We start from the raw sequence: 27,094 nt of genomic DNA, 5'->3' as shown, positions 1-27,094 counted from the left end.
TAAAACAAAAGCTGTGTTTCATATAAAAAAATTATGTTTTTCTTTATTCTTTTTTGTTGTACATGAATATGTGTGAAGTTGTATAAAACTTCTACAAGTTCTTGGACAAGAGACATTACTTTTTACATTTTTTTTCGACACGAGTTGTATTCATATTTTCCTAAAACAAAAGCTTTGCTTCATATCATAATTTTTGTTTATGTTTTCCTTTACTCTTTTTTGTTGTATATGAATGTGTGGAGTTGTATAAAACTACATGTTCCTAGTAATCATAGAGTTTTATAATCATCAAATTCATGTCACAGTTTAAACAGTATTAGAGGTCTAATTAACATCATCAAAGTTACAATCATTTCGCATTAAGAATGTTTTCATCACCCCAATCCAACATATCACACACTTATTAATACTATAATTCTTCTCTTCCACAAACGAGAACAAGATGAATCTCTTTCACTAAAGACCGAACTAGATCGTCCCCAACTCACTAATTTGGCCTCTCAACAAATCTGATCTATTTTTTTCCATCACTATTACTATCGTAACTTTCATTCAATTGTCTGTTCCTCACAAAATGCATACAAATATCAATAACTCACTAAATTAAAACAATTATATTTAAATTAACGACAAAACTAAAACTTCCCTAAAACATTATATAAAAGTATCCAAAATCCGATTAAAAACTCTGCGAAACACAAAAAGCAGAGAGTACTATCAACACATTTCGATAAAATGTAAAGAAAGGGGAAAAGGGATTGAAATCAACGGTAGGATTTCTGGAACCTGGCGCGAGCACCGCGACCACCGAACTTCTTGGGCTCGCAGCGGCGAGGATCGGCAACGAGGAGTGTGCGGTCGTACCTGACGAGGATGTCTTTGATCTCCTTCTTGGACTGCTCATCGACGTACTTCTGGTAATAGGCGACGAGAGCCTTGGCGATGCTCTGACGGATGGCGTAGATCTGGGAGGTATGTCCACCACCCTTGACACGGATGCGCATGTCAACGCCGGCGAAACGGTGGCGGCCGAGGAGGAGGATGGGCTCGAAAGCCTTGAAGCGGAGGATCTCCGGCTCCACAAGCTCAATAGGACATCCGTTGATCTTGATAAGACCACGGCCGCGCTTGCAGTAGGTGACTGCCACCGCCGTCTTCTTACGGCCGAAGCACTGGACCTGCTCTAATGCTGGTGGTGTCTGCGCCATCTTAGCACTTAGGGTTTGGTTTTCTCTCACTGCGCCTCACTCAGGAAACCTATCTGTGGTTCCTAATGTTTATGGCTTTATATATTCATCTACGGATTAGGGCTTTTGAGACTGCGGAAATACCCTCATTGCCCCCTTCCACACTATCTCATTATAAAAGAAATTAAATAAATATATTAATAGGTCATAATGTATGCTTTAATTATGTAAAAATATTAATATATTCTATATATTGGTTTAATGTTGCCCCTTTGATAAAAAAAAAAACAAAATTTATAATATATTTTTTATTAAAAATACTAAGGTTATAAAAACAATTACAAAGTTATTTTATAGGTTAAAAAATTGTTATCATCATATAGTTAATATGATTAAAATTTTTGTATAAAACTTGTCATGTTTGAGGTTATTCATGGACGTTTTTGACAGATGACTCATTTTCGTAATTTTAGACAAGTTAGACATTATTTGTATTGATACGGTAAATTAGTCTTATTCCTTCATGTTTGATCGAGAGAAACACATCATTGGTAGTTTAGGGTATAAAAAAAATACTCTTATGAAAACTTGAAAGTGTGTTAAAGCTTATGGAAATAAATCTTTTTTTTTGTATTTATATATAAGTGTGTTGGTGTGATATACTAATACTAAATATGGAAAAAACTACTAAATTCATGCAAATTGATTTTTCAAATTACTATAACATGAATTCTTGAAAGTATATTAGTAAGTCATTAAATAAGTCATTCTCATGGAACACTCTTTCATTTGTATTTGTATAGAAGTTATTGTTCATAACCACGATTTTGATGTTATTGTCAAATTAACATAAAAAGAACATAACTTTGATTAATTTAAGTATGTGTTAATTTTAAGTATGTATACGAAAGTCGTGCATACAAAGCACAAGTCTTTTGGTTTTTTTATTTAAATTGACATTGTTTAAATATCATAACTTAGAAGTTTTTATGTTGAAATTTAGTCATACAATGAATTTTCCTAAAACAAAAGTTGTGCTTCATATGCATAGTTTTGTTTATGTTTTTCTTTATTCTTTTTTTATACATGAAGATGTTTTGAATTGTATAAAACTTCTACATGTTCCTAGGTAAGAATCACATTGAATTTTATAATACTAAACAAATGTCACAATATAAACAATATTAGAGATCTAATTAACATCATCAAACTTGTAAACAACCATACATCAATCTTGATGTCTATTTGGCATTAAGCTCAACTACTACTCATTAAGCATTATATTACTTATAATAGACTCGTCTACCGTTAAAATACTTTGATCACTCTCAAACTCAATATATCACACATTTATTAGTACGATAATTTCATTATCTTTCTCATACTCACTTATAAACGAACCAGAAAATAAATCTCTTTCACTTGTTACTAAACTAGACTATTCTCAACCTCACTTGAGTCACTAATTTTAGTCACTCAACGAATCTAATTTATTTTTTCCCGTCACTATTATCATTGTAACTTTCATTCAATTTGTTGTCACTTACAAAACACGTATAACTCACTTTAGTTCAAACAATTACCATGACAGCGTCAACTTACCATATCTTTAACTTCTTTGCATCATGATGGGATTGTGAAGGATATCAAGATTGGCAGTAACAGTCTCCTTAACAGATAACACAACAATGTTCATATCTATAATCATAGTAAAAAAATAATAAAACATTTGTGCATTTGAAACATGATTTCTACTTTAAAAAAATTGTATAAAACTCGTGTCACACATAATTTTGTTGTGAAAATAAATAACAGTTAAAAAAATACCCATTTGAAAAGAAACTTGCACCACTTCAGTAAATTTCCGAACAGGAATGAATTTCCCATAAAAGATAACAAAAAGTATTAGGATTTTCTTTCGACTTTTGTAATTGTTCTTCAATTTGGGCCCTCGTCCCATTTCCATAGCATAACTCCTAAATTGACCCAAATTACCTAGAGCATAAGGCTAAAATTTTGCAGGCTTTCTGTCTCTTTCGAGAGCTATTAGTTTACATCTCCATCCGGCATCTGTGAACTGCTACGCAACAATTTCCCTCGTAGTTGTAGCCCCGACAGGACCAAAGACCAAACCCCACTCGAAAAAAAGGTCCATTTAGTACACAGCGACAACAAAACACAATAATCTTGGGACACCATTTTTAAGGTTCACCCTTGAAAACAATCATCTTTCTTTCTTGTCTTCTCTTCTCTTCTTCCACCCCCACATCACCGTCTCATCTCATACACGAAAAAAAGCATATAAAGAAAAAAAAAAGAAAAAACCAATGCAGAGGCGGTTCAGGCAAGTTTGCACTTCTTTAAAAGAACGCAGCTTCATGAGCTATGCAAAGTTTGCTGCAGTGAGTGGCTTCTCTGACATGAACATCATCATCATAAAAGCAACAGCCCCAGATGACGTACCTCTGCAAGAAAAGTACATACAGCAGCTTTTGAAACTCTTTTCCATTTCTCCGACTACCTGCCACTCCTTCGCAGTCAGCTTCACTCGTCGATTTGGAACCACTAGTAGCTGGCGTGTTGCACTCAAATGTCTTATTCTTCTTCACCGTTTGCTTCGTTCTGTCCCGGGAAAAAGCACCCTCTGGAATGAACTGTTGTGGACACGTTCCAATGCCTTGATTTCTCTCCACCCTTGCCATTTCAGGGATGAATCTTCCTCTTGTCCGGTTTCCTTCACAAACTTTGTCACATCCTACGCACACCTTCTGGATGAAGCCCTTAACTGCGTTGCTTTTGATGACAACACAATCGAAGGACAGGAAGTAGATGAGAAAGAGGAACCTACGGCTGCAACTGAAAGTTTTCAAGAGAAAATGAAGGGACTGGGAGAAATGCTTGAAATATTGCCACAATTACAAAGCCTTATAGATAGGGTGATGCAATGTTATCCAGTAGGGGTTGCATCACGAAGTTTTATTGTGCAGTGTGCCATGAAACTCATACTTCGTGACAGCTTCGTTTGTTACACAAAATTCAGAAGAGAAATAGTTGGGGTTTTGGACAATCTGCTTGAGATGCCGTATAGAAACTGCATAGCCGCTTTCAATATATACAAGAAAGCTGCAGTTCAAACTAATGAACTTTACGAGTTTTATGAGTGGTGCAAGGTAAAGGGTATGTGTGGACAGTACGAGTATCCTTCGGTGGAGCCAATTCCATACATACAAATCAAGGCTTTGGAAAGTTTTCTGAGTGGAATGTGGCAGTTAACGGAGTCTTCGTCCCCAATAACTAGCCATTCATCATCTTCTGCGGCATCTCCTTCGGATTTCACTGAAAGACAAGTAGTGACGAGAAGAGATACTGATGACATCAAAGGAAAAGTGATTGAGGCTGAAGAAGAGAAGCCTTTGATTGAACCAGAAAGAGAAGACGACGAGAACCTTAGCTGGGAGACAATTTTGGAATCCTCTGTTAGTTTTAGCCATGCTTATCAGAGGGACCTATGCAGCTCCTTCTATCAGCTAGGATGGGAAGGAGGATATGGCATCGAGCAACATAGCTTTAAGGCGAAGAAAGAACACAAGCACGAGCATGCATACGACACAATGAATATCGCCGTTCACAAGTCTCCTACAGCTACTCAAAACCCATTCTCCGAACCATATTGCTGTTCCCCTCAAGTTTAATGAGATATTTTTTAGAGATCATTCTAGCCCTTGGCAATACATGAGGTCCATAATGCATTACATGTCCTGTATTCATGAAATTAAAATCGCAGTTCCATTATCATTGGATTTACCTTTCGTTCAGGATCTGCCATGCATTCAATTTAAAAAAATCAGCTATCTTCGGTAATAGAGGTACTCCAGACATCAACCTATATATTGACTAGGTAAATAAGGATGGTTATATATAATATTGTTTTGGAGCGAAGTTGAAAACCTACTAACAAATGGCAAGCAAACTTAAAATCGGTTACTTTCACAAAACAACTCTACTATATTAGTAGTGTTTAATTAAATAGAGAACAAACTCCATGATAACTATAAATAATCATGTATTTAAGTGTATGTATGAATTCATCGAACATATACTCGCATTGATTAAAACAAGTTGCGTCTATGTCAATGAATTTGACAAAGGAAACTATAACTTGAGTAGAGATGTATGTATGAATTCATCATACATATACTCGCATTGATTAAAACAAGTTGCGTTTATGTCAATGAATTTTAATTTAATAATGTGTACAAACAAATACCAATGTATAAATATAGATAGTATATATAACACATCGATAGAACGTGCTAACAGAATAATCATGTTAAGAGGCTCAATTTCCGAAGCTTGGTTTTAATAACCAAACAAACATCCAGTATTGGGGTTCAACAATTTAAATGCATGGATATGTAACCACAGGTGCAACGAAACCATCTTCATGAAAGACCACCGAACAGTTGCACCAAGTCTACAACATCTATGTTTCCTAGGTTTGTCTATTGATGTAAATGAAGGTTTAAAAGAAATAATCACAATTTTTGAAGTACATTTGACGACCACCGGCCATCGAGAATATACAACACTATATACAAGTCTATAAGAGAATTCATAACATTTCATGCTCCTTTCTGAAAGACTAAACAATTCCAACTCTGCCGAAATCTGGCAGAAGTTACCAAAAAAGTGAGGGCTGACAGTGAAAAGTGTTGTGAACCCACCACCTCAACTCACGCACAAAGTTAGCATTATAGCACGTGCATGAAATGAAACAACCTTCAAAAAAGTTTAGTTGCGAAATCGCCCCTTTTGATTTGCTACTTCCGGTGCCTCCGCTTTTGATCAGCTCTTTGTCTCTTCTCATCATCCCATTCACGATCATACAAGCTAATACTCAATTAAGGTCACAGCACTTAACAAATATAATAATGGAAATGTGAATGGACATTAAGCAATTCAAACATTCATAAATGATAAAATATAATGCATGTTTAGGCAACTCATCAAACAAGGACTCCATACCACGATTCCCTAAGTGAAGGATGTAAAACGTAGTGGACATAATACATGCAAATGAAGGGCACATAAGTAAACAGTCTAGTGATGCCCTCCACCAAAAATATATTGAAAGACACGAAATCATGAATTAAAATAATAAGCGTGCATATCAACAGGTGAAGGATACGGGTCTGAATCACGGCGATTCAACTTGCTGGCCACCTCTTTACCGTGAATCCTGATATTTGGTTCATCTATGTAGTTTGGATGCTGGATGACGGGTCCCTTTCTGTCTCCCCTGTCCCTTCCATCATACCCCAGTGACATACCAATACCAGGGGGAGGAGGTGGAGGAGCCACAGGTGAGTACTCCCCAGGTTCACCAGTTGCTAGGTGCTCCCTCTTAAGTTTCCGTCTCTTGGATGCGGCATTTAAATCCAAGTCTTCCTTTAGCACATTACCTTTCTCTCTTTCTCTCTCCCTCTCTTCAACCTGCATTAGAGATCAGAAAGACTATTTAACATCTTAAGAACAAAGAACGGCTAATCACCCGTCTTTCCAAACACCAGAAGAGACTAAAAGGTGTTGAAAACAAGCTAGTACTAGTTAGTAAAATATCAAGTCAAACATAGAAAAGGGAAAAAACCTGCCAATGCAAGACATTTAAGTATGTAATAATGAAATAGTATAAATTCCAAGGAAAAACAAGCTGGAATAAATCTTACATTCAGATATTCTATATTCTTGCAATACTTAACCCTGCTAAAACTGTAACAATAAAATCATCATAATTTCTTTCAAACTGAGTTGTTTTTTCATTTGTTTCACTCACTTTCAACTTCCAGTGATAATAAATATATTACCCATTACGACTTCAACAAAGAAATCAATAGTTCTTCATAGAAAACCATGATTGTTAAAAATATAACAGTCAGTTATTTGTTATCAAATTGACAACTATTATAACGTTCACACTAATCCATAGGGCTACAACGTGTATAAGTCACAAAGTAAATATCCTTCTTCAGTAGCAGATAATGTAGAGTGAGAATTGATAATCAATATTTATCCATACCTTAATCTCTTCACGTTTTCGATCTCGAAAATCATCTTCTTTTCGGCGTTTTGAATCATCCTGAGAAACCACAGTCTCTTCTGATCGTCTCCGTTCCTTTTCTTCATGCCTTGGAGAAAGTCTTTGAGAGTGCCTCGTAGCTCCATACCTCCTATCAGCATCTTCATCACGCCTACCAGCTCCCAAAGATTGAGGAACCATATTAGGAGGTAAAGGGGGTGGTGGAGGCAAGTTTTGACCATGGAAGCGATCATCAGCGTGTGATTTTTCTACTGATGCATCACTGTAACGTAACTTATTTCTATCATCCTTGCTTCTTTCATCCTTAGCTTTCTCAGGGAGTCTATTAAAACTCCTCTCACTACCCCTCTCTTGCATTCTCTCAACAGATCGTTCTCTTCCATATCTTTCAAGGGACCTATCCCTAGGTTTTTCTGCTACAGAGTCATCACCCCGAGACTTGTCCATACGGTCTAATCTTTCCCTGTGGTCCCTGTCATATCTTTCATTGCCCTTGTCTTTTGGCCGTTCCAGTGACTTATCACCTGCCCTGTACAGACCATGTTCCTCTGGTCCCAATTTTTCATCAGAAAAGCGAGGATCCATCAACTTATCTCTTTCAGAGAATCGAACTTCACTTTCAAAATCTCTTACCTCAACATCTCCTTTTCGTCGTTTACCTAGTCTGTCTGGTTCTTCAGCAGAACTGGCTCTCTTCTGAACTTTTTCATTTGATTTTGAAGTGATTCCTGTGTTTTCATGCCTGGGGGAATGAACTACGCGAGAAGAGGATCCTCTAGTGAAATCAGTGGTATCATTTCCTTCATCCTTCACCACAGATGCTCTACTATCAGAAGACTTGGCAACTCCAGCCTCGGCCTTTGATTCATTACCAGGACCATCCAATGAAATCCTTATTGGTGGGTTTGAACCTTTAGTAGAACCTGTAATGGTGTTACCATTAGCACTGACTAAAGAAGTTACATTGGTAGTTCCACCGTGTCTTCCCTCCAATGCATGGGTTTGTAGATCCTTGTCACTACTCAAGGAGCCTGAAGTTCTAGCAACAGGTTTTCCAGACCTACTATCTTCTTTTACAGGCTCTTGTTTTGATGGTTTTGAAAGTGAACCAGTAGGCACCGAACGCTTTGCTGAAGCTCTTGACTGAAAACATGGGAACCAAATTATTATGGATAAAATATAAAATTGGAAAACTATAATAATATTGAAGATTAGAAGAGAAAGGATAAAATGGCATCTTATGTTATCATATAATTTATGAAACATTGTTTTAAAACAATTAGGTTTAGCAAATGATTGATTATTTTATTCAACATTAAACTTCAGTCCTAGATTTCTTATCATGTAATAAAACTTGGGGCTAAATTAATCAAGTCTTTATGATGATAGGATTATTATCACCTTCTGGCCCAATTTTCTTGCAATACAGTATTAAAAATTCTTGAGCTTAATAATTCTCGCTGACTATTAAACAATTTGGCCAACCAATCAATACTTATATCCAACTTCGGTCCTAAATCTTATTCTTCAACCCAACGATATTATACTTTTAATCCCAAAATCCATGCAAGAAACCTTGCCACTAAACTATTAAAACTGAAATACTAATTGCTACCTCAGCATTTCTTGTTCCATGTTCATCTGATGATCTATTTATCGATTCTTCCACTTGCTTTGAGTTTTCCATAGACTTTGACACCCCAGATTGCATAGAAGGTAAGATCGAGGATGTTTGGGCATCTAATCCATTTACCATTGAACCACTCTTGACTTTTGTATGGCCAGAATCAGATTTTGTCACAGTCATGCTTTCAGTTCTTTCAGACTTTCCATCTGCAGATTTTGTTCTTATTACCTGATCTTTGGCCGTGTTTCCAGAGTCCACATGTTTTCCACTGGCAGAATCATTTTGTGAAACATTGAGATTCATCCCACTATGCACAGTTGCTGAATTTCCAGCTGAAGATTTAGTCACAGTTGGTGCAGGTTTCAACTCAAGATAACCCATACCAAATTCTTCATCAGTCACCCAAGAAGGCTGCAAAAGGAGTTAGAATTAGTATGTTGAAACAAAATAAAGGTAAACCTATAATAAGTGACACACATACCTTCCTAGCAGCCAATGCTGCTGCAACACCAGTTGCCAACACCTTAAGATCCTCTCTTTCATCACTTTTAATCTTAGCTACCTGCGTGGAAGATGCAACGACTTAAATGTAATATTATAAATTACTAGTACAAGCAAAGTTTATAATAAGGATATCTTACTCGCTTCTCAAGGTTTATCCCACTCTTCCGGGTAACTGGGAAAACACTAGAAATTTTTGTCAACATTATAAGTGCATTTCTAATTTCCATGTACTCGCTAGATTCCAGACACTGAATTAGTAAACGTGTGATTCTTTGACTCCACTTCCAGTGTACCTATCCGCCAAAAAGTAAATACCAAAATCTATCATTTGGCATCATTTAACATTCAGTAGACTAATAATAGATCACAATTAAATAAGTCAAAGCCTTAAGAAAGAATCTATATAATTTATAACAATTAATAATGGGAATTGGATTTTGTAACTGTTTTTTCGTGTACATATTTATTTTACCTCTTTTACCCCTCATTCTCTTCAATGACCCATCTAAAACAAATTACGCATAATTTAATTGTATAATTATAATAATAACTAGTAAAAATTAAAATATCTTATAATTGTTTTTATACATATCTATTACATATGAAGACATCTTAGTTCAAGTTGGAGAGAATGAATATGCTAGTAGAGGTGGTGTTTAGCACCTTTAGATGATTTGGAGATTCCTCCAATTATTGATAATGAAGAAGGTCCTAGAGGAGAGAATATCAAAGAAAATGAAGATCATGATGTAGAGGACAACGATGATTATCCTGCTTTTGATATGAAAGATTTCCTTGGATAGTTTATATTAAACATTGAACAATTTATTAGATTTTTTATGCTTCTCCAAACTTACGAACCTATTTTAATTGTTATGAACCCATTTTATGAATTATGTATGAGTTATTTTATTATTTATATTATTTTAAATGATGCACCTATTTATGATTATAATTTTTTATTTACTCTAACTTCACTAGTCGAGTTACTATCCTCAAGTACGAGTTTTCATTCCCTTTTCGATCCCCTTATGATCCTCGAGTTTGAAAACATTGCTCCAAGGTGACCACAACTAAAGTGGGCTAAGTGCGTCCACAATTAAAATGACTTTCTAATAATATTTTATATTTGTAATTATTTCTAGTGTATAATGCGCAGGTGATATGCAAGTTGAGATAGAGTGGAAAAGCAAGTAGATCTACTTAACGGTAGCAAAGAGATTCATCGCAGTTAAAACCAGTACAGATTAGAACTTACCTTAATGAACTGCCCATATGTAACTCGTTGACTATCTGGATATCTATAGTAAACGGCAAACCCTGGCATGTTTCCACACTCACGTTCATAAATAGATTCATCACTCTGGAAAAGAAGGAATTGAAAACATAGCAAACATTAAAAAAATGAAGTCCTTAAAATTATATTTGAAAAATAAAACGGTAAAGAAAAACACAAGTACCTTCCAATAGTAAGCTATCTTCAAAGTCTCATACAGAAACCTACCAAGCCTGCCTGCCTCGTATTCAGTGCAGCAGCATATCATAGGTTGTAGGGTCTTACAAATTAAAACATCTATATGATTGACTGTGTTAAAAAAAGGGGTTCCAAGGGAATGAAGTGTGTGGACAAACATAGCACAATAAACAGCATCTGGCATACTGAAAGTACAGCGTGGAAAAATACAGCGCTGAAGAAACTCCATGTTGATCTTCAAGGTGTCAGGACAGGAACTTAACCATATTTTTTTTTCATGAGAAAGACGTCTATGAACAGATGCAACATTCTCCTCGTGTTTATGAAGTTCACTAATCAGCCGATCAAGAGATTCTTGAATTCTTTCCTTTTCTTTCTTCCTCTTTGTAATTGCTGAGCTCGAATTGTCAGAAAGCTCCTCCAATGATTTAAGATTTGCATGCAGCTTGCCTATTTCTGACTCGTATCGATTTTTCGGGACATATAGATCATATAACGTAAGACCCCAAAATGTTGCATAAAGATCGGGAGATAAGCTATTCCATGCTTTTGGAGGTAACATGGTTTTAACAGTATCAAGAAGATACGACCAACTGGATACAATAATAAAATAGTAAATACTAATCCACAACATTGAGAAAATAAACTTTGCACATCTTATTGCATATCAGAAACAGATAATAATTTACATTTTCAGATTTAACTATTATGGAATCTAAAACATCTTGCAATGAAAAAGGTTAGGGTTGTAACCTTATAGGATTTTGGGCAGAGCCAAGATTTAGTACCATACTACCAGAACTATCCAGAGGATCAGACTCAAAGTTAGAAGATGCATCACTAGCACCACGTTTATCATCCAAGGGCCAATAAATATCAGGATCTCTCTGAGACTTGAAAAGCCTCATTATGGGACGATATATCAAGAAAGCAACCTAGTCCAGGGGTAAAGAATGGCAGTAAATACAGATAAAGAGAAAACCATGACAGAATAGCAGATAAAAAAATGTAGCAACTACCATAGATCATGTAGGAAGTTCATATAAATAGAGGTAGAGGGGAAACAAAACCTCGGGGTCTAGGTGGTAAAGGTGGACTAGGTCATGGAGGGAGGGAATAAGAATGCCATAACTTGATGATGGGGTGACTGCACTGCCAAGAAATTCCACATATTGAAGGAGAGTTCCATGACATCTATCAAACTGCTCGCTAACCATCTTAATGTAGGGTGCATCTGCATTTACGACAGCTCTGCAAAACATTAAATTTTGAGAAAAGAATCTTGATAGACAATTATAACATTTTTTTAAGATTACAAGCTTACAGAGATCGATGTTGAGCAAGAAGTAGTAACAGTGGGATTGCCAACTTTGGTTCATCTTTTGGAAGTAATGCGTCTCTCAGTCTGCTAGTTGACTTTATCAATGCCTGCACTTATTAGCTGATAACTTAAGCAACTTACCATGCCAACCCCAAGTCAGATGTTGAAACTTATAAATAAGTAGTAACTAAAATTAATTAACACTAGAAAATTCATTATTTTGCTGTAATGAAAGAAAAAACAATGCAACCAAAAAAATATTCAAACAAGAGCAGTTGCACTGGTTTTGCTTTCTTTACACTAATAAAGAGATCATAAGCATACTTCTAAATAAAATAGTGCACTAGTTTGCTTTCTTTACAGGAAATTAAGGAAAAGAGATCATTCAACTAATTCACACTTATCTACTTCAGGAATTTAAATCTATAAACCTCCAATTATCATGGATAAATCAAGTGATTTTCATTCAGCATACGTCTCACAATTTTCTAAAAACCAAAATATAATCTGATATGTTAAGTAACCAGTATCAGTACATGCAAAAAAACTTGGCCAATGCAAATTAACACAGGGAATTGACATTTGCCACACTTAAAAACTGTCCATTATACGGAGTAGAATTTCAATCCATACAAACAGCAATGTCACTAATGTCTTGCTTTAGAGAATCTTCTAAGACAGAGATTTTGTACCTTATTATTCCGAGTTACCCCAAAAGAAGTTGCTTGATATCTGAGAGTGTCACTCCCTGCCATTGCATCAAGCTGTTCCTCAGTCAAGTTCTCTGTGTACTGGACATTTGCCATTTGTTGAATAAGCTCCTAAACAAACCCACAAAAGTATTCATTAGCAGCCAGCATTTGATTTTTCTTGCGAGCCATAGCTCAGATTATACATTATTAGAAAAAGAGACAGAAGAAACACCTGCAGTAGAACAAGCTCAATTCCTTGCCCCTTTTTTAACTGATTCACAAGATACTGGAAGAGGCCCCGTAATTCCATTGATGGGTACTTCTTACACCTATAATGAAAAAATGACTATTAAAACATTCAAAGAAAATTGTTCTTGAAGCAGTAATCACTCAAATCCTACTCAATATAGAACATAAACAGGCAATAATAAAAACGAGCAATCATAGGCAACATCAACAGAAAACAATTTAAAGTAAAATGAAAGCACAATTTCATATATCTGTCAGTATATATCAATTTCCACACAGACCAGAAAAATATAGCAACATATAGGATGAAATTGCAGAATCATATGGCAAGGAAATCAAGTTCTTACCACCCACAAAAGATGAATGAACTCAACAATGTAACCTATGACATATGACATATTCACTCAAGACGTAATCCTAATTGGATCCTACATTTGTTCGCATTATTTAACAGTAACATCAACCAATTAATTTTGTCTTTTCTTGTTTGTACGCTACTTGATTAAGTATATATAATTTGATTATTATTTTAACTAGAAAAAATGTTGCTAATTATTTCTTTGATCGCTTGCATTTTTTTCTGCATTGTCAAAGATTGGAGACATTCCTCCAATTTCCAAGTGTTGTTCACAGTAGGTAACAGCTCCAGCTCTGAGAGGCAAACTAATTACATAATTAAGGCACCTTTTGAAGGAGATGACCATTAAAACCATACTTAAATTCACCAAACAGAACTCAGAAAAGCTAATACATAATATAAACACAAATTTTTTTGTTATATTATTACACACTCAATATAATATTCAACAAAAGGGAACACTGTAGAGAGAGAAAGAGAACAACCAAACCAAACTGCTCCAGGCATTTCAATCCCCATCCCTCCACCAAGGCAAAACAAATTCCTAGCAGAATATTGGCACCCAAAGTTGGTCAGGGTTTAACAAGTATGCCCAGCAAAAATAGTGTGGCCACAAGCATATCATTCTTCATTACTGAGGTATATGGCAAAGTAAGACCAGATATTAGAAATGTTATGCTATCCGATCATCAGAAGATGGGTATCTCAGTGCTATACAGTCAATACGATAATCAAACATCCTGATGCAATGAACTATTGTTGACCAATCAAGTAAACTACTGGTGATTAGGTCAAATGAAAAGCCTTAATTTCAATCATCCTCTTTTCTGAAGAAAGAATACACTATCTATCAATATTAGTCGTCCATTGGGTTCATTTGTGCAGTGAACAGTTTCCACAAGAGTAAATGGTTTCCTTGACATCTTTTCATCACCATTTGCATCACAAGAGGACAACTTAGAAGAATGCTACTACAACCGAAGGCTCATCAGAAGGATCCAAACCTACATGTTATCAGCCCAGCAACAAGGACCAACCATTCGTGTCTAACAGTAGGATTTTAGCAAGAATGACTAGTCATCATATTGCAATCACTCGGTAAACAGTTCAGGTTCCATACATGGGCAACAACTTATGAATTTGTATCCTTATTACTTTGAAAATCATCATGAACTATGTGTAGACAAAACGGTAATGTATAGTTACAAGCACCAGCCCCCCTCCTTCACATCATACTGCATAAATGCAACTAAACTGACCATCCCGTCATTAACATTAGAAATGATCAAAAAATCATTGTGCAGCACACATATCATGCATACAACACAGGCCATCTTTCACATAATAAACCTTGAACACTTCAGACTGATGTCATTGCATTTTGTAAGTACCCATTGTTTCATCTCCATCAACTAATTGTACATGGCAACAGTACGGACCATTCCAAGATACATATGGAAGACCAAGATCCAACTTAATGAACAACTCATTCAAATGAGATAATTCTCCATCAATCATGGTACAGTGACCGCAGCTCACATGTCACGTCTATATCATAAATGACACTTCTTAACCTTGTCAGTCTCCTTTACCAAATTATACGTAACAAATGAACCACAGCACAGAACGTCCACCCCTTTCAACCAATAGATAACCATTCTGAAAAATCTGTCAGCAGATACCAGAAATTGAACACCATACAGCTGTCTGTGCATGTCCACCAACTAGCCAATGGTTCGAATTTGATCCGACAGTACCACTCAGGGACATAAAAATGCTGCTATGTCCAGTAATCCGGCATCTGCTAAGGTTGATCTGCAACCTGGAATTTGATAGAAGGCATCCCGCATATATCTAAATTCTATAGGAAGACATAAATGTACAAATATGACTAATAAATGTTATTATCAACATTATTACTTAAGCATCATACAAAATTCCAATGATATAAGAGTCTGCATAAACTGGAAGAGAAAGAAAGACACAATCATCTAACAAATTGTAGACAGCCTAAATTTGTTGCAAAGACAACACGTTGCTATTAAATTGATGGTTTAATCAGCAGAATAATATGTGAAGAAAAAGAGAAACCAAACCACAAATTTCAATATTCTATAACAAAAGTGGCAAGGAAACAACAAATAACTTACAGATGGCCCCAAAATGAGGCTAGAGATTGAAGCCAGTCTGACAAATTAAGGCCGTCGTCCTTTAACTTATCACGTCCACCAAGTGCTAAGCGCTCAATCACAACATATTCCAATATATCATACTCAAGCTGTTAAGAAAAAAGTAAATAAGGTTCCAGGTGGAGAACTATCTTCCAATTTCAAATCAACTTCAAACGATAGAAAATACTGAATGCACAAAAACCTTATCCAACCAAGTGAAATCGGCTATATGGATCACATAATACTATTTCGTCCTATGTTCAACTAAAAACAACTTTGACAAATAAATTGTGAAATTTTCTCATGAACGTGTCAAAAGGATAATGATAGTGTCCTTATTTTCACCACTTGTCACTTCTGTCAGTCAGTTTTGACCACTGATTTTTCTTGTTGTCTATTAAAAAATATTTAGAAAAAAGACCACAACAAAACAAAAGCATAACAGCTCAATTTAAATGATTAAATTAGAAAAGAACATTCCAAAAATAGGAGCAAACTACAACTAACCATCTTCCCAAAGACACCGTTTCATGTCCTTAGAAACTCCTAACATCTTAGTATCTACACTTAAAAAGGTAGTAGGAAAATTTAACAAGAAATTTGAATCTACATTGGATGCAAGCAAGGTTATCAAATTCAAGAGTTTACGTGAACTCGTGAAAGCTCTGTAAACTCGACTCGTAGACTCGAATCGTAAACTCGTATGAGTTTACTTTTTTATGAAAAAAATTATAAATAACATATTAATTCAAATATTATAATAAAATAATTAAACAAAATAGTTAAATTATTTTATTTCTATTTTTTAACAAATAAGATAATTTAGACTACTATTAATTAAATTTGATTTATTCCTAAACATACTTTAAATTATTCCTAATTTTAGTTTCCAACTACAACATTACAATACATTATACATTTATTAAATAATTAAAAATAATCTCTAATTCTTAATTAAAAATCTTAATATATATATATATATATATATATATATATATATATATATTACCTTTCTAAAAGGTGCACACCACGAGAAAAAAAAAAACTCACAAATCCCCTAAGTCCCTTTCTGCAACTGACAAAACTCACAAATTCCCTAAATCCCTTCCTCCAGAAAACAGTGTGCAGCTGAGGAAAAAAAACTCATCTTTTTGAAACCGAGAACACTAAAGACAACCTGAGAGACACGAATGGCAAGCGAGCAAACGACGACACAACTATGCCACAAGCAAGCAACGACACGGTGAGCAAACAGTGGCACCGCGAGCATGAGCAAACGGTCGCGCCGCGAGCGTGAGCAAACGGTAGCACCACGAGCAATGAAGAGACAATCGTGCGGTGAGACGCCATTTTATTCATGACAAGTTTTCCTTTTTCAGTTTTGCGCACCAAACGGTTATGGTTGTTGTCGTTTTTGGTTTAAAAAATTTCTTCTCTAAACTCGCCAACTCGATTGCAAACTCTCGAGTTTGGACGAGTTGACCGAGTTTGCTTCCGATTCTACCGAGTTTACATCAAAAGCGAGTTTACTTCCGAATTAACTCGGAAGCTGTGTGTTGAAACGCAAACTCGGACGAGTTAACGAGTTAACTCGCGAGTTTGATAACCATGGATGCAAGAGTACAGAAATACAATACAATCAATTTCCAAAGATTTAATTCATCAGTTGAGGGCCATAAAATTCTAAATACTCACTAATGGAACTTAGTTACCACAATAGAATATAGGTTTCATGTCTTACTGCTTATTATGAGGTCACAGATTAAGACGTCACTAATGGATTCAGCAAACACAAAGGAAAGAAAAACGCAAAAACATGTGCACACCTGAGTCAGGTACTTAAATGCATCCACTACAGGAGTAATCATGTCTCTGTAAGCCTCAATCTGCACATCACATAATTTGAAAAAATTTACAACGATAGAATGGAAATCATAAAAAGCAATCAGGTCCGTTCAGTATCTCAAAGTATAAACGTCCTAATAAATTAGCACCTGATGAACAATTGTTCGGAGGACAGTCATTGGGTTGGCATGAGCTAATTTTGCAACCATCCGACCTAGCTGCTTCAAATTTTCCTTTGCCAGCCTTTTCAAAATACGCCTAGTGTCCAACTGTACAGAAAGAGTAAAGAAAATGAGAATAACAGAGAATCAAGCTTGCAACATTCAGTGCAGATGGTACATAACATGTATAGATCTGCACACCTTGGCAGTTTGTCTTGCAGCTAAGAGCATAGGAATGTGCTCATCATCTTTTTCCCATTCACCATACAAACGATATCGCACCTAAATACATAACATTCATCAACCAAGCTTAGCTAACAACAAAACATGTAAAAGGCTAAACATTAATAAAAAGAACCTCATAAGGAAGAAGACTCATTAGTTCCCATATCTCCTGCCCAACAGCAGGATTGGCGGGAATTAACTGCAGAGAAGGAAGTACACATGCTCCTAAAGCATCCTCCACCCTTAGCCGTGCCTCCTTAAGATGTAAGTTAGGGTTTCCAGGAAAATGCAATTGAGGATTCAAGGCACCATTGCCACGACTTACAAGCTCAAGAGCAGAAAGGTAATAACCTCTCAAGACCCTACAAACCTAATCATATTTTAAGAGAAAATGGAAGAGGAGAAATCCTATCAGCATTAAAAAAAATAGCAAGGACAAAGTTAACAAACTAACAGAACAACTTAACACACCTTCTGCAACAGTACAGTATCACGGTAGAGATAAGGTCCAGTACAAGAAAGCATCTGAAAAAGTTCCTTAGGAAGATCTATGAAAGAATTATATCCTGAAGTGTTATCAACATCCATAACATCAGTGCCTCCTGACGATGATCCAGGATTTTGAAGATGTGTCTGACGGACAACATCATATGCTGAACAGATGGTCTTCTCAATAAGTCTGGATGAGATCCCAATATTATAAGATCAGAGAAAATACGGGCATTCAGAAAAATTGTTAGCCGCATAAAAATTCAAACGTAAATGGCCTAATAATACAGGGCATTAAATGCACGCACATACTTAAACACCTAGGCCTCTCATGAACATTGGACGTAAATTTGGAATAGGTCATGTGTTTGACACTGGTTTAATATCTCCAGTCAGTTTCAACATCCAACACTCACTGACATTGGCTTAATCACAGTTCCAAATATGCTGTATCATGGTCCAGTTCAAAAAGCTTCGGAAGAAAGTAATGACATTTCTGTTATGTGACTCAATGGTATAAGTTATCGCTATGCAAGATAACATCTTCAAGGGTATCCCATTTGGCCTCGCTTCAGGATAAGATAGATTTTCTGGCTTCCGTTAAGTGCCCGGTATTCATAGCAGTTTCAAATGAGGTTTCCCAAGTTTGTAGATTGAGCATTTACTCATAGGATCATACAAACGGTCCAACAAGTTTAGGAGCTAGATGGTCCTCAAGTCTAAGCAAGATCCAGTGGAAATAAGATAAGTGTAGGATTATTGAATTCACTAGCTAAAACACATGATTGCCACTCTCCTCTAACCAGGGGGTTCATGCTGTTTGGCAGATCAGATCTGGATCACATGACTTAATGAAGGAAAAAGAGCAAAAAAGGTCTCCCCAAAAATTCCTCTTTCATCACTCTCTACACAATTCACATTTTCCCTCACTCAACTTATACCAGACTTCTCACCCTACATTTTTGTGTCCTCTCTTGGGTATAGGTTGTTAATTCCCACAAGGCCATGCCTATGTTGTGGTTCTTATCCCATGCCAAAGTCATGTAATTTTTTCTCCTGATCTCTCACTTTCCATTGAAACTTCATTGATTACTGTCCAAAAAATGGAAAGTTGTTCGAGACATTTGGTACCCCATTTGCTTGGAGTTTTAATCAATAATTTTCAATGCTTGCACTTGTACTAGACAATTTTATGCACAACCTTAAGTGTTGATTGAGATTTAATGATTAATTTCTTGTATGTTACTTTATATCCATGTGTGTTTTAAATATAATTTTGTATTTTAGTATCATTTTACTATCTATGTTATGATCCCATGAATTGTGTTTCTTCTACACCTCTGATCCTATATAGGATTACAATTTTGACAGCATATTTTAAGTTTCTAATATGCAGAGGCATTAGACAGCAAGGATGCAATTTTGGGATGATAGCATTGGTCTTTCAGACCCTATGGCTTACTTATCCTTTTTTCTTTTAGACTTCGGGTCCCTGTTAAAAACAACATCCTCAATTGGGTTCACACTTTTAAGAAAATCCAATATCCCAAAAGAACACTTTATCATCAATACTGTTGGAAATCTCACAAGACATAAGACCAAATTATAGTATATAGTACAAACTCCACCTACCAAATCGACTTTAAAGGTTAAATTAGGTTTAAAACTCATTAATATGATGGTATCAAAATCTATCCTAGTAAGGTTTCGACAGTCATCAAACTACCAATAAATATTTAATTTTCCGTTCGAGATGTTCAGTCCTCAACAAGAAGGGGTGTGTCAGACATCCCACATTAAATAGATATAAGGTCAAATTATAGTATATAAGTGCAAGCCATACCATACATAGTTGATTTTGTGAGACTAAATTAGACTTAAAGTTCACTTTCTAATAAATACATTCAATGGAAATTGGAAACACAAATCCAAAAATGTACCCAAATAGAAGATTTTCAATGTAAAGTGAAAGGGAAAGAGAAATAGTATACATCAGTTTTACCTGAACAAACTATCACATATTTGACTATGTTCCACAGCATTGAGTGGTGAAAGGCGCTCAAATAATAGATATGCATGATACCTAGGGAGGGGAAAAGCAGAAAATTTCAAAAACATACATTTGCTAGAAAGCAATTATATGAACACGTTATATTATACAGAAACTATTTGAGCCATAAATCAATATTTATGGACTAGTGAAATCAAAACTTCAGTAAAAACTATATAGTTTGAGAGCTGCAATATATCTTAATACGTGTAGCTGATATTGACAGAGTTACCATGTAAGAAAACATACTGATAAATAGGTGATGTTATAGAAGAATGGTAAATATCTCCACCACACGGAACCAACGAGAAATTCCATTATTTTCATTGTCCGAATAGATCAATATATTTAGTATGCTTTGGCACATCATACAAAGCAGTTTGAACATTAATCACTAAGATAGAAGGTGGAAATTTATCCACTGTGAAGACATCAATTAGCAAACCAGGTCAAAAGAGAAAAAACAAGATAGCTAGAGGTAATAAGAGTCTTTCCCATCACATGCTATAGTAGATGCATAAATCAAGCATACCAGTCATCCACCGAAAGAAAGCCAGTGAGCAAGCCCAAAGTCTGACTGGTTTGAAGCTCATTTGTCCGCTCTTCAGTTGCTTCTGTTTCAAGGTCTAGGGCAGCAAAGAGATCTATACTGACATCCCCCTGTTTCTCATCATCCATTAGATCTTTTCCAGTCGCAGCAAGGTTTATTCTTCCAATTTTATTAGCCTATAGTTAACATTGACAACCTCTTAAAAAATGCCGCATGTATTTTGATATTATGCAAGATCAACACTCAACACTGACATGTTTCAATTCAAGCAACGAAATTAACATGCTTGTGAAAATTATTTTCCTCACATACCAAAACCAAATAGTTCAAAACACAGAAAAATAGTGTTCTGAACCAGAAGCATATAGGAAAATAGACAGCCTTGTTGAAATCTCGAGACAGTTTGGCTCATTTCCTTCCACTTTTCCTTATAGAACAAATTTCACACTCTTGAGCCAGAAATACTTAACAAGAAACATTTTTCATCCCAAAATAATAATAAAATTCAAGTAATTAAAGTTGACCATGTATTCAATAAAAGCATGAATACCTCTTCCAGTCGCTTGGAAGAGAAAGTATTGTAATGCTCAAATGCCTCAACATCTCTGGGAAGTAGATGAGTGTATCTGCATTAAGATGATAATCAGAAAATTCCTCATATATTACATGATATATAGCTCCAGTCCAGAAATCATCATGTGCCCTAGTAATTCAAACAAATAAGCTTAATTAAAGCATGACTTAGTTCTCCCATTCCTAAATATCCAAATACAAACATCTCCATTTCTAAACAAAAAGGAATACCAACCTGAAAAATATACCATAACAGTATGCATGAACAGAGAAAGTATCAAACGATCACAACAGCTAGGAAAGCAAATACATTATTTATTTTTGAGATAGATAAAATAACCAAAAAAACATAAGAACTTATATGCTATCAAAAAACTTAATGCTCCAAAAGATCCCAACCAACCAATATAATGGGCACCTTGACATCCCAACTGTTGAGATTGTTGATAGACACCAACCAACCAACTACAACTTACCACTTAGACTTTGGCACTATTATATGGTGCATCCATTTTATACATCAACATTTTCCCAGAAAAATTAAAAGCACAACTCCAATTAAAGAGCGGTAATGATTGTTTGTCAATTAAAAGATCACAAGGGAAACTACAAATAACTTCGGATGCAGCCTGATGACAAAATTGATTAAGTGTTGAATTACTGTTAGTATAAACTTCTATACAAGAATGCTATATGTGATTTTGAAGTGGTGCATTAACACATCTTACATGCTATCAAGATCAATAAAATCCTGCTTCACCAGCAAGGCTGTGAGTCTATAGAGCCCAAATGGAACAGAGCTGACAACTTCCATGCGTTGATAATATTGAAATTTGAACCCAAGAATCTGAGACGCATGAGACTGCATAGAAGAGAAAAGACCATTACACAAAAATTTGTCCCTTAAATTTCATAAACTAAATAAAGGAATCACCTAGGACTGTATATTGTCCACCTTTGGAAATATGGGAATCAACTCTATAAACACATCATCATCAGGCTGCAGTTCAAAACACTCTAGGACCTGAGAAAAATATACATCAGTAGCTAGATAAAACATGAAATGAAACATAGATAGGAATGTGAATTAATAAAAAAAAAATCAACTAAAAACATCCAACTTACAATATCAAAAACACGATTTGGATCCAAATCAAAATGGCCAATTAATGACTGCAGAAGTAATATAAATCAGTACCGTGATCATCCTTATGGGGAAAAAAACAATACTGGAGTAGTCATAGTACTTAAAATCATCAATACCTTAATAATGCCAATGGTTGCTGCAGATGATTTTTGTGTAGTTGCTTCAGAGTCCCGGCAAAGAAGAGTGACCTACACAATTAACTAAATTCAATAAAACATACAAAAGCATCTGACTGGATCAATGCAAAGTATATAAAATAAATTCATGCAACTAAAAACAATTGTTGAAGATGGCATGATCTTCAGTCAAAAATCACTATGGCTGTAACAAGTGATCAATAATTCATAGAAAATATCCTAAAAATTCCAGATATTGGTGACTATGATTATACCAGCTTTGCGTAACCCTCACTCTCTTCTCTGAGAAGGTTGAATTTAGTTTGCTGATAGAGAAGTCGAGTATTAACTCTGACCTGAAATCAGCAGCACAAATTAATTAAATACAATTGAATTGAAATTCAAGGTGATACATGATTATTGATGTTTGATGCAAGCAACAGTACCACATACAAATAAACTTAAGATCAACTACGTGGGTGCATTTTATGCAATTAGATGCCTTACTTGCACCTGTATATATATGGCTTTTCCTTACTGCTCTCCTCAGCTGTGTTATGAGAATTTATAGATGTGCAAATGACTTTGACATGCTACTTACATTGATACAGACAGAGGACTTTGTATAAAACTCCTTAAAACTTATTTATGAAATACAAGTCAGCTAAATTATGATAGAATAATCTGTTGGGGTTCTTAACTAGGGGTTTGTCCTACTACGTAGAAGTTCTTGCTGGGTTATTATATTTGGTTTAATGAAAAGAAAGATGGCAAATTCCCAAGCAGCGTACAGTTGATAATATTCTGTGCATAGCTTGGGTAGTATTTGAAAAAAATACATCAGGGACTGTTGCCATGGTTGTAAATATATTTTCAAATAGGATCGCATTTTTAGCATATCTCCTGCTTTCTGTCCATGATTGTTCAAGAGTGTGACTACAAATGTGGCTGTTTTGTCATGCAGAGAGTTAGTTCTTTCTTTTTTGCTATCATTATTTTCCTTTGATGTTTTTTCAAATGATGCTTCATTAATTATAACATTTTTTTCCATCTACATATTAGATAACCTCCTCTCGTTTTGTGAAGATTAAGAGCTTCCACCTTTTCTTTTGGCCAAATGTATTCCCATCTTTTAAAAATAAATTTGAGTGTCTAAGAATAAAAACAAAACACAAGAAATAGGAATAATAGAAGGAAAGAAAGAGAAGTCCCTGGTATTATAGCAATCATATAAAGAAGTTAATAGCTAACCTCTTTACCCTTCAAGTCCTGAGCCTTAATTTTGATCAATTCAGCCTCCCCCAAGAATTCTTCCTACAAATGCACAACACATATAAATAATATTTTGCAAATGCAAGAAACTTAAGTTACCTATGCACTAAATATTCTGCCTATGCTCAGTTTCTCACAAACTAAACAGAAGCCAGGAAAAACAGAAGATACGTGGAGCCAACCTCACAACGTTCTTGAAGTAGCCTAATTGGAACCATTTCAGATTCCACAAGCCATCTTGCCTGGAAAAATGAAAATTTTAAAATCAATAGTAAATTATAAAGGAAAGAGAGACATAATGTTTACTCCAAAAAGATGAAAATTTACAAATTAAGGTTTTCATCAAATAAAGTACACAAGATCAAGTACTGACCAGCTTGATAAGACGAGAACGTGAATCTCCTGGCATTGTATGCTGTAACCAAGGAGACAGTAGCACATAATTACAATAAGCGGGTTTACTACAAACAATACAGTAAGAAATTGAAACAGTATTCACTGTCTCCCTCCAGTCACAAATGAAACACCGACAATACATATAAAGAGCTCATATATTTACAAACAATTCAAAATCAAAGGCATTAATCAAAAGTAAGAAAAGTCATTGCCACAACTAAACGTTCAAAATCTCAAATAATATATAATATATAATATATCTAAGACACAACTGAGATTTCATAACAAGAATTGGTATTTGCAGGGAAATTATTTTCATTGCAATTTTGTTACTCTCCTAGATACAGGTGTGAATTAAGGTTTTAAAAGTGAAAATAAGTCACAGTAAACATGAAACAGCAATAACAATAGCCTTATCCCGTTAAGGGAAATCAGCTAAACGTATTAAATTACATCATTGGCCACAGATGAAAACCAACTTCCTACAAATAGTATTCACCATGAGATCCCCTGCTCAATAATTCTACCATTGTTATTCCTAGTCTCCTTTGACGTCATTTCAAAATGCCAAAAACCAAGTACTCTAAACTCCCAACCACTAACCTACTCTGCATGTGGTGAAACCATTTTAACCAAGTTCTTATCATCTTTACTCGATACTTGTCATACCAATATCTTTTTGTATAGAGCCATTCAACATCATGCCCTTTTCAAGTGGCCCAAAATCCATTTAACATTTTAATTTCTACGACCCTCACCTATCTAAAGTCAATCATTTACTATCATAATTTAATTGGTTGTATAGCAATACTATAAAACTTCCCTTTGAATTTGATAAGTAATTTGGGTTACAAATTACCCTTGATACCATTTTTGTTATAACCACCTAAATTCTATAGAAGGCACAAATACAACACATGATGCAGATGTAAAATGGGGTAAATTAAAAGCTATAGACTATAAATCAATGTAAATTTAACATAGAAAAGAATATTTTTAATCAGGAGAGAATTTATATTTTGAAATAGAACTAGACATAGTAAACATAATAAAATGGCAAGAGTTATCTAATTAATATAGCATTCAGTGTTACTGACACAAAAGTTTAAATATAAATAAAAAGAAAAAACATACACAAGCAAAACTAAAGCAATTGGCAAGTCCAACACAACACAGCTACTATAAAAAAAAGGTTAATGTAACATATGTAACATTTCAAAAAAACTGTGACCCAGCATCATGAATTTTGAATTCTACGTGACCTCAGTTACAATAAATTCATTCACATTTGGGGATCTTGGTGACCAGACTTCGGTCACATTTGTTGTCCACAATATCCCGCAAGATCAAGGATTACAATGAAACCTTGGGTTTGTGTTTCTTAGTTATTATGCCATTTGAACTTATTGACACAAAAGTTAAAATATATATTAAACAAAAACTTATAAAATGCAACAAAGGTGTATTTGACATTTCCAAGCAACATATAAGCAATACAAGCCAGTACTGTTTGCTTCTTAGTTATTACAGCATTCAATCCTAGAGTTATAAAAGTTTAAAATGTATAAGTACATAATTGTAAAACAAAAACCTTTCAAAGTGTCCCTGCAGATTTCGTGTTGCTCATGACACGGATAATTTTCAGATGTTTGCACGTATTAGTTGATTGATACGGAAAAGAAAAGGAAAAGAAAAGTGTGTGTTTGAGAGAGAGAATATAAGCTATAAGACATAGCTAGGAGAAAAAAAGAAGGAAGATAAAAAAAAATGAAAAAGACTGACAATCAACTATATCACAAGAGCAGAGCAGCAGCATAACTCACATCTTGAGCCATCTGGGTCACTATATCAGCAAAATTCGAAGCTATTTTGTCACTGGAAGCTTGTTCTGAAAAGATGACAGAATCCAACGCAACTTTACACTTGGGAAACGGCAGTTCACCCGTAACCTGGTAGAACCAGAACAAAAAATCAGTCCCTTATCACAAAATGAAGCAATTCGTAGCATTGAAGTCGCCACCCAAATTCCAAAATTTCAATTTAAACCCCAAATAAAATAATAAAGAAACAACGAAAATCGTGATTAGTTAGTACCATAGTCCAACAGAGCTCGTAGAGGAATCGCAACATGGGGACAGCTTGGGCGACCTTGAGGGCAGGGTTGCCACTCCTCCATTCGCGAACACACTCCTCTGTTACGTATATAGACTCTATGGATGAAAGAGACATTTGGACGAAGGTGGAAGCGTGAGATTCGAGGTTCGGGAATGAATCGAGAGGGAGGGTTTAAGAGAGAATCATGCTTCCATGGACCAAATGCAAATTGAGACCATTTTAGGGTTTTCAGAGAAGAGAGAAGAAAGAAGGAAGAAGGGGTTAGCCTTTGGGACAACAATGTGGATTGTGATTGAATTTTTATTTTACCCAAAAAAAAAAAAAAAAACTTAACTAGGAACATTTATATAAGTTCCGTTAAACTTTTCTTTTTTTTAATTCAATCATTATCATTTAAACTAGTATTTATATAAATATATGAAGTCCATTCCTTCAAAAAAGCAAAAAGAATCAATGAGAACATGTCGATGCAATA

General features: G+C 35.1%; 3 protein-coding genes across 4 annotated transcripts; 1 reads left to right on the top strand and 2 right to left on the bottom strand.

Moving 5' to 3' along the window:
- Positions 1-591: 591 nt before the first annotated feature.
- On the bottom strand, positions 592-1,268 carry LOC124826477 (small ribosomal subunit protein uS9). The gene has a single exon (XM_088102999.1). It carries the CDS (start codon positions 1,206-1,208, stop codon positions 765-767), a length of 444 nt encoding a protein of 147 aa, XP_087959125.1. The 5' UTR covers positions 1,209-1,268; the 3' UTR covers positions 592-764.
- Positions 1,269-2,956: 1,688 nt separating this feature from the next.
- LOC124826476 (putative clathrin assembly protein At4g32285) lies at positions 2,957-5,141 on the top strand. The gene has a single exon (XM_047299304.2). It carries the CDS (start codon positions 3,515-3,517, stop codon positions 4,877-4,879), a length of 1,365 nt encoding a protein of 454 aa, XP_047155260.2. The 5' UTR covers positions 2,957-3,514; the 3' UTR covers positions 4,880-5,141.
- Positions 5,142-5,491: 350 nt separating this feature from the next.
- THO2 lies at positions 5,492-26,918 on the bottom strand. Of its 2 annotated transcripts, XM_088102996.1 has the most exons (32): positions 26,599-26,918; positions 26,328-26,453; positions 24,482-24,523; positions 24,291-24,350; positions 24,088-24,150; positions 23,112-23,192; positions 22,837-22,908; positions 22,699-22,746; positions 22,529-22,597; positions 22,302-22,435; positions 21,551-21,626; positions 20,983-21,176; positions 20,403-20,483; positions 18,383-18,590; positions 18,045-18,281; positions 17,888-17,968; positions 17,675-17,794; positions 17,507-17,566; positions 15,660-15,787; positions 13,135-13,231; positions 12,903-13,031; positions 12,214-12,317; positions 11,960-12,140; positions 11,643-11,824; positions 10,876-11,482; positions 10,674-10,778; positions 9,553-9,708; positions 9,393-9,473; positions 8,900-9,322; positions 7,264-8,427; positions 6,376-6,680; positions 5,492-6,077 (listed from the first exon to the last, which is right to left on the bottom strand). In XM_088102996.1, the coding sequence occupies exons 1-32, from the start codon at positions 26,731-26,733 to the stop codon at positions 6,008-6,010; spliced, it is 5,619 nt and encodes a 1,872-aa protein (XP_087959122.1). In that variant the 5' UTR covers positions 26,734-26,918; the 3' UTR covers positions 5,492-6,007. The 2 variants fall into 2 exon arrangements, with proteins under 2 accessions (XP_087959122.1, XP_087959123.1); XM_088102997.1 differs by lacking the exons at positions 26,328-26,453; positions 26,599-26,918 and adding an exon at positions 26,096-26,112.
- Between the last annotated feature and the right edge of the window lie 176 nt (positions 26,919-27,094).

The sequence above is a fragment of the Vigna umbellata genome, chromosome 1 (assembly GCF_029865625.1).
Source record: "Vigna umbellata cultivar VRB3 chromosome 1, Vumbellata_1.0, whole genome shotgun sequence".
Taxonomy (NCBI): domain Eukaryota; kingdom Viridiplantae; phylum Streptophyta; class Magnoliopsida; order Fabales; family Fabaceae; genus Vigna; species Vigna umbellata.
Note: the sequence above shows the minus strand (reverse complement) of the source record. Positions and strands in the feature narration are given on the sequence as shown.

Excerpts from the sequence above, each read along its gene's own strand:
- LOC124826477 (XM_088102999.1), bottom strand. The coding sequence starts at position 1,208 with ATGGCGCAGACACCACCAGCATTAGAGCAGGTCCAGTGCTTCGGCCGT.
- LOC124826476 (XM_047299304.2), top strand. The coding sequence starts at position 3,515 with ATGCAGAGGCGGTTCAGGCAAGTTTGCACTTCTTTAAAAGAACGCAGC.
- THO2 (XM_088102996.1), bottom strand. The coding sequence starts at position 26,733 with ATGTCTCTTTCATCCATAGAGTCTATATACGTAACAGAGGAGTGTGTT. Across the intron at positions 17,567-17,674 it reads TCCGAACAATTGTTCATCAG|ATTGAGGCTTACAGAGACAT; the intron begins GTGCTAATTTAT and ends TGTGATGTGCAG. Across the intron at positions 8,428-8,899 it reads ATGGAACAAGAAATGCTGAG|TCAAGAGCTTCAGCAAAGCG; the intron begins GTAGCAATTAGT and ends CCATGTTTTCAG.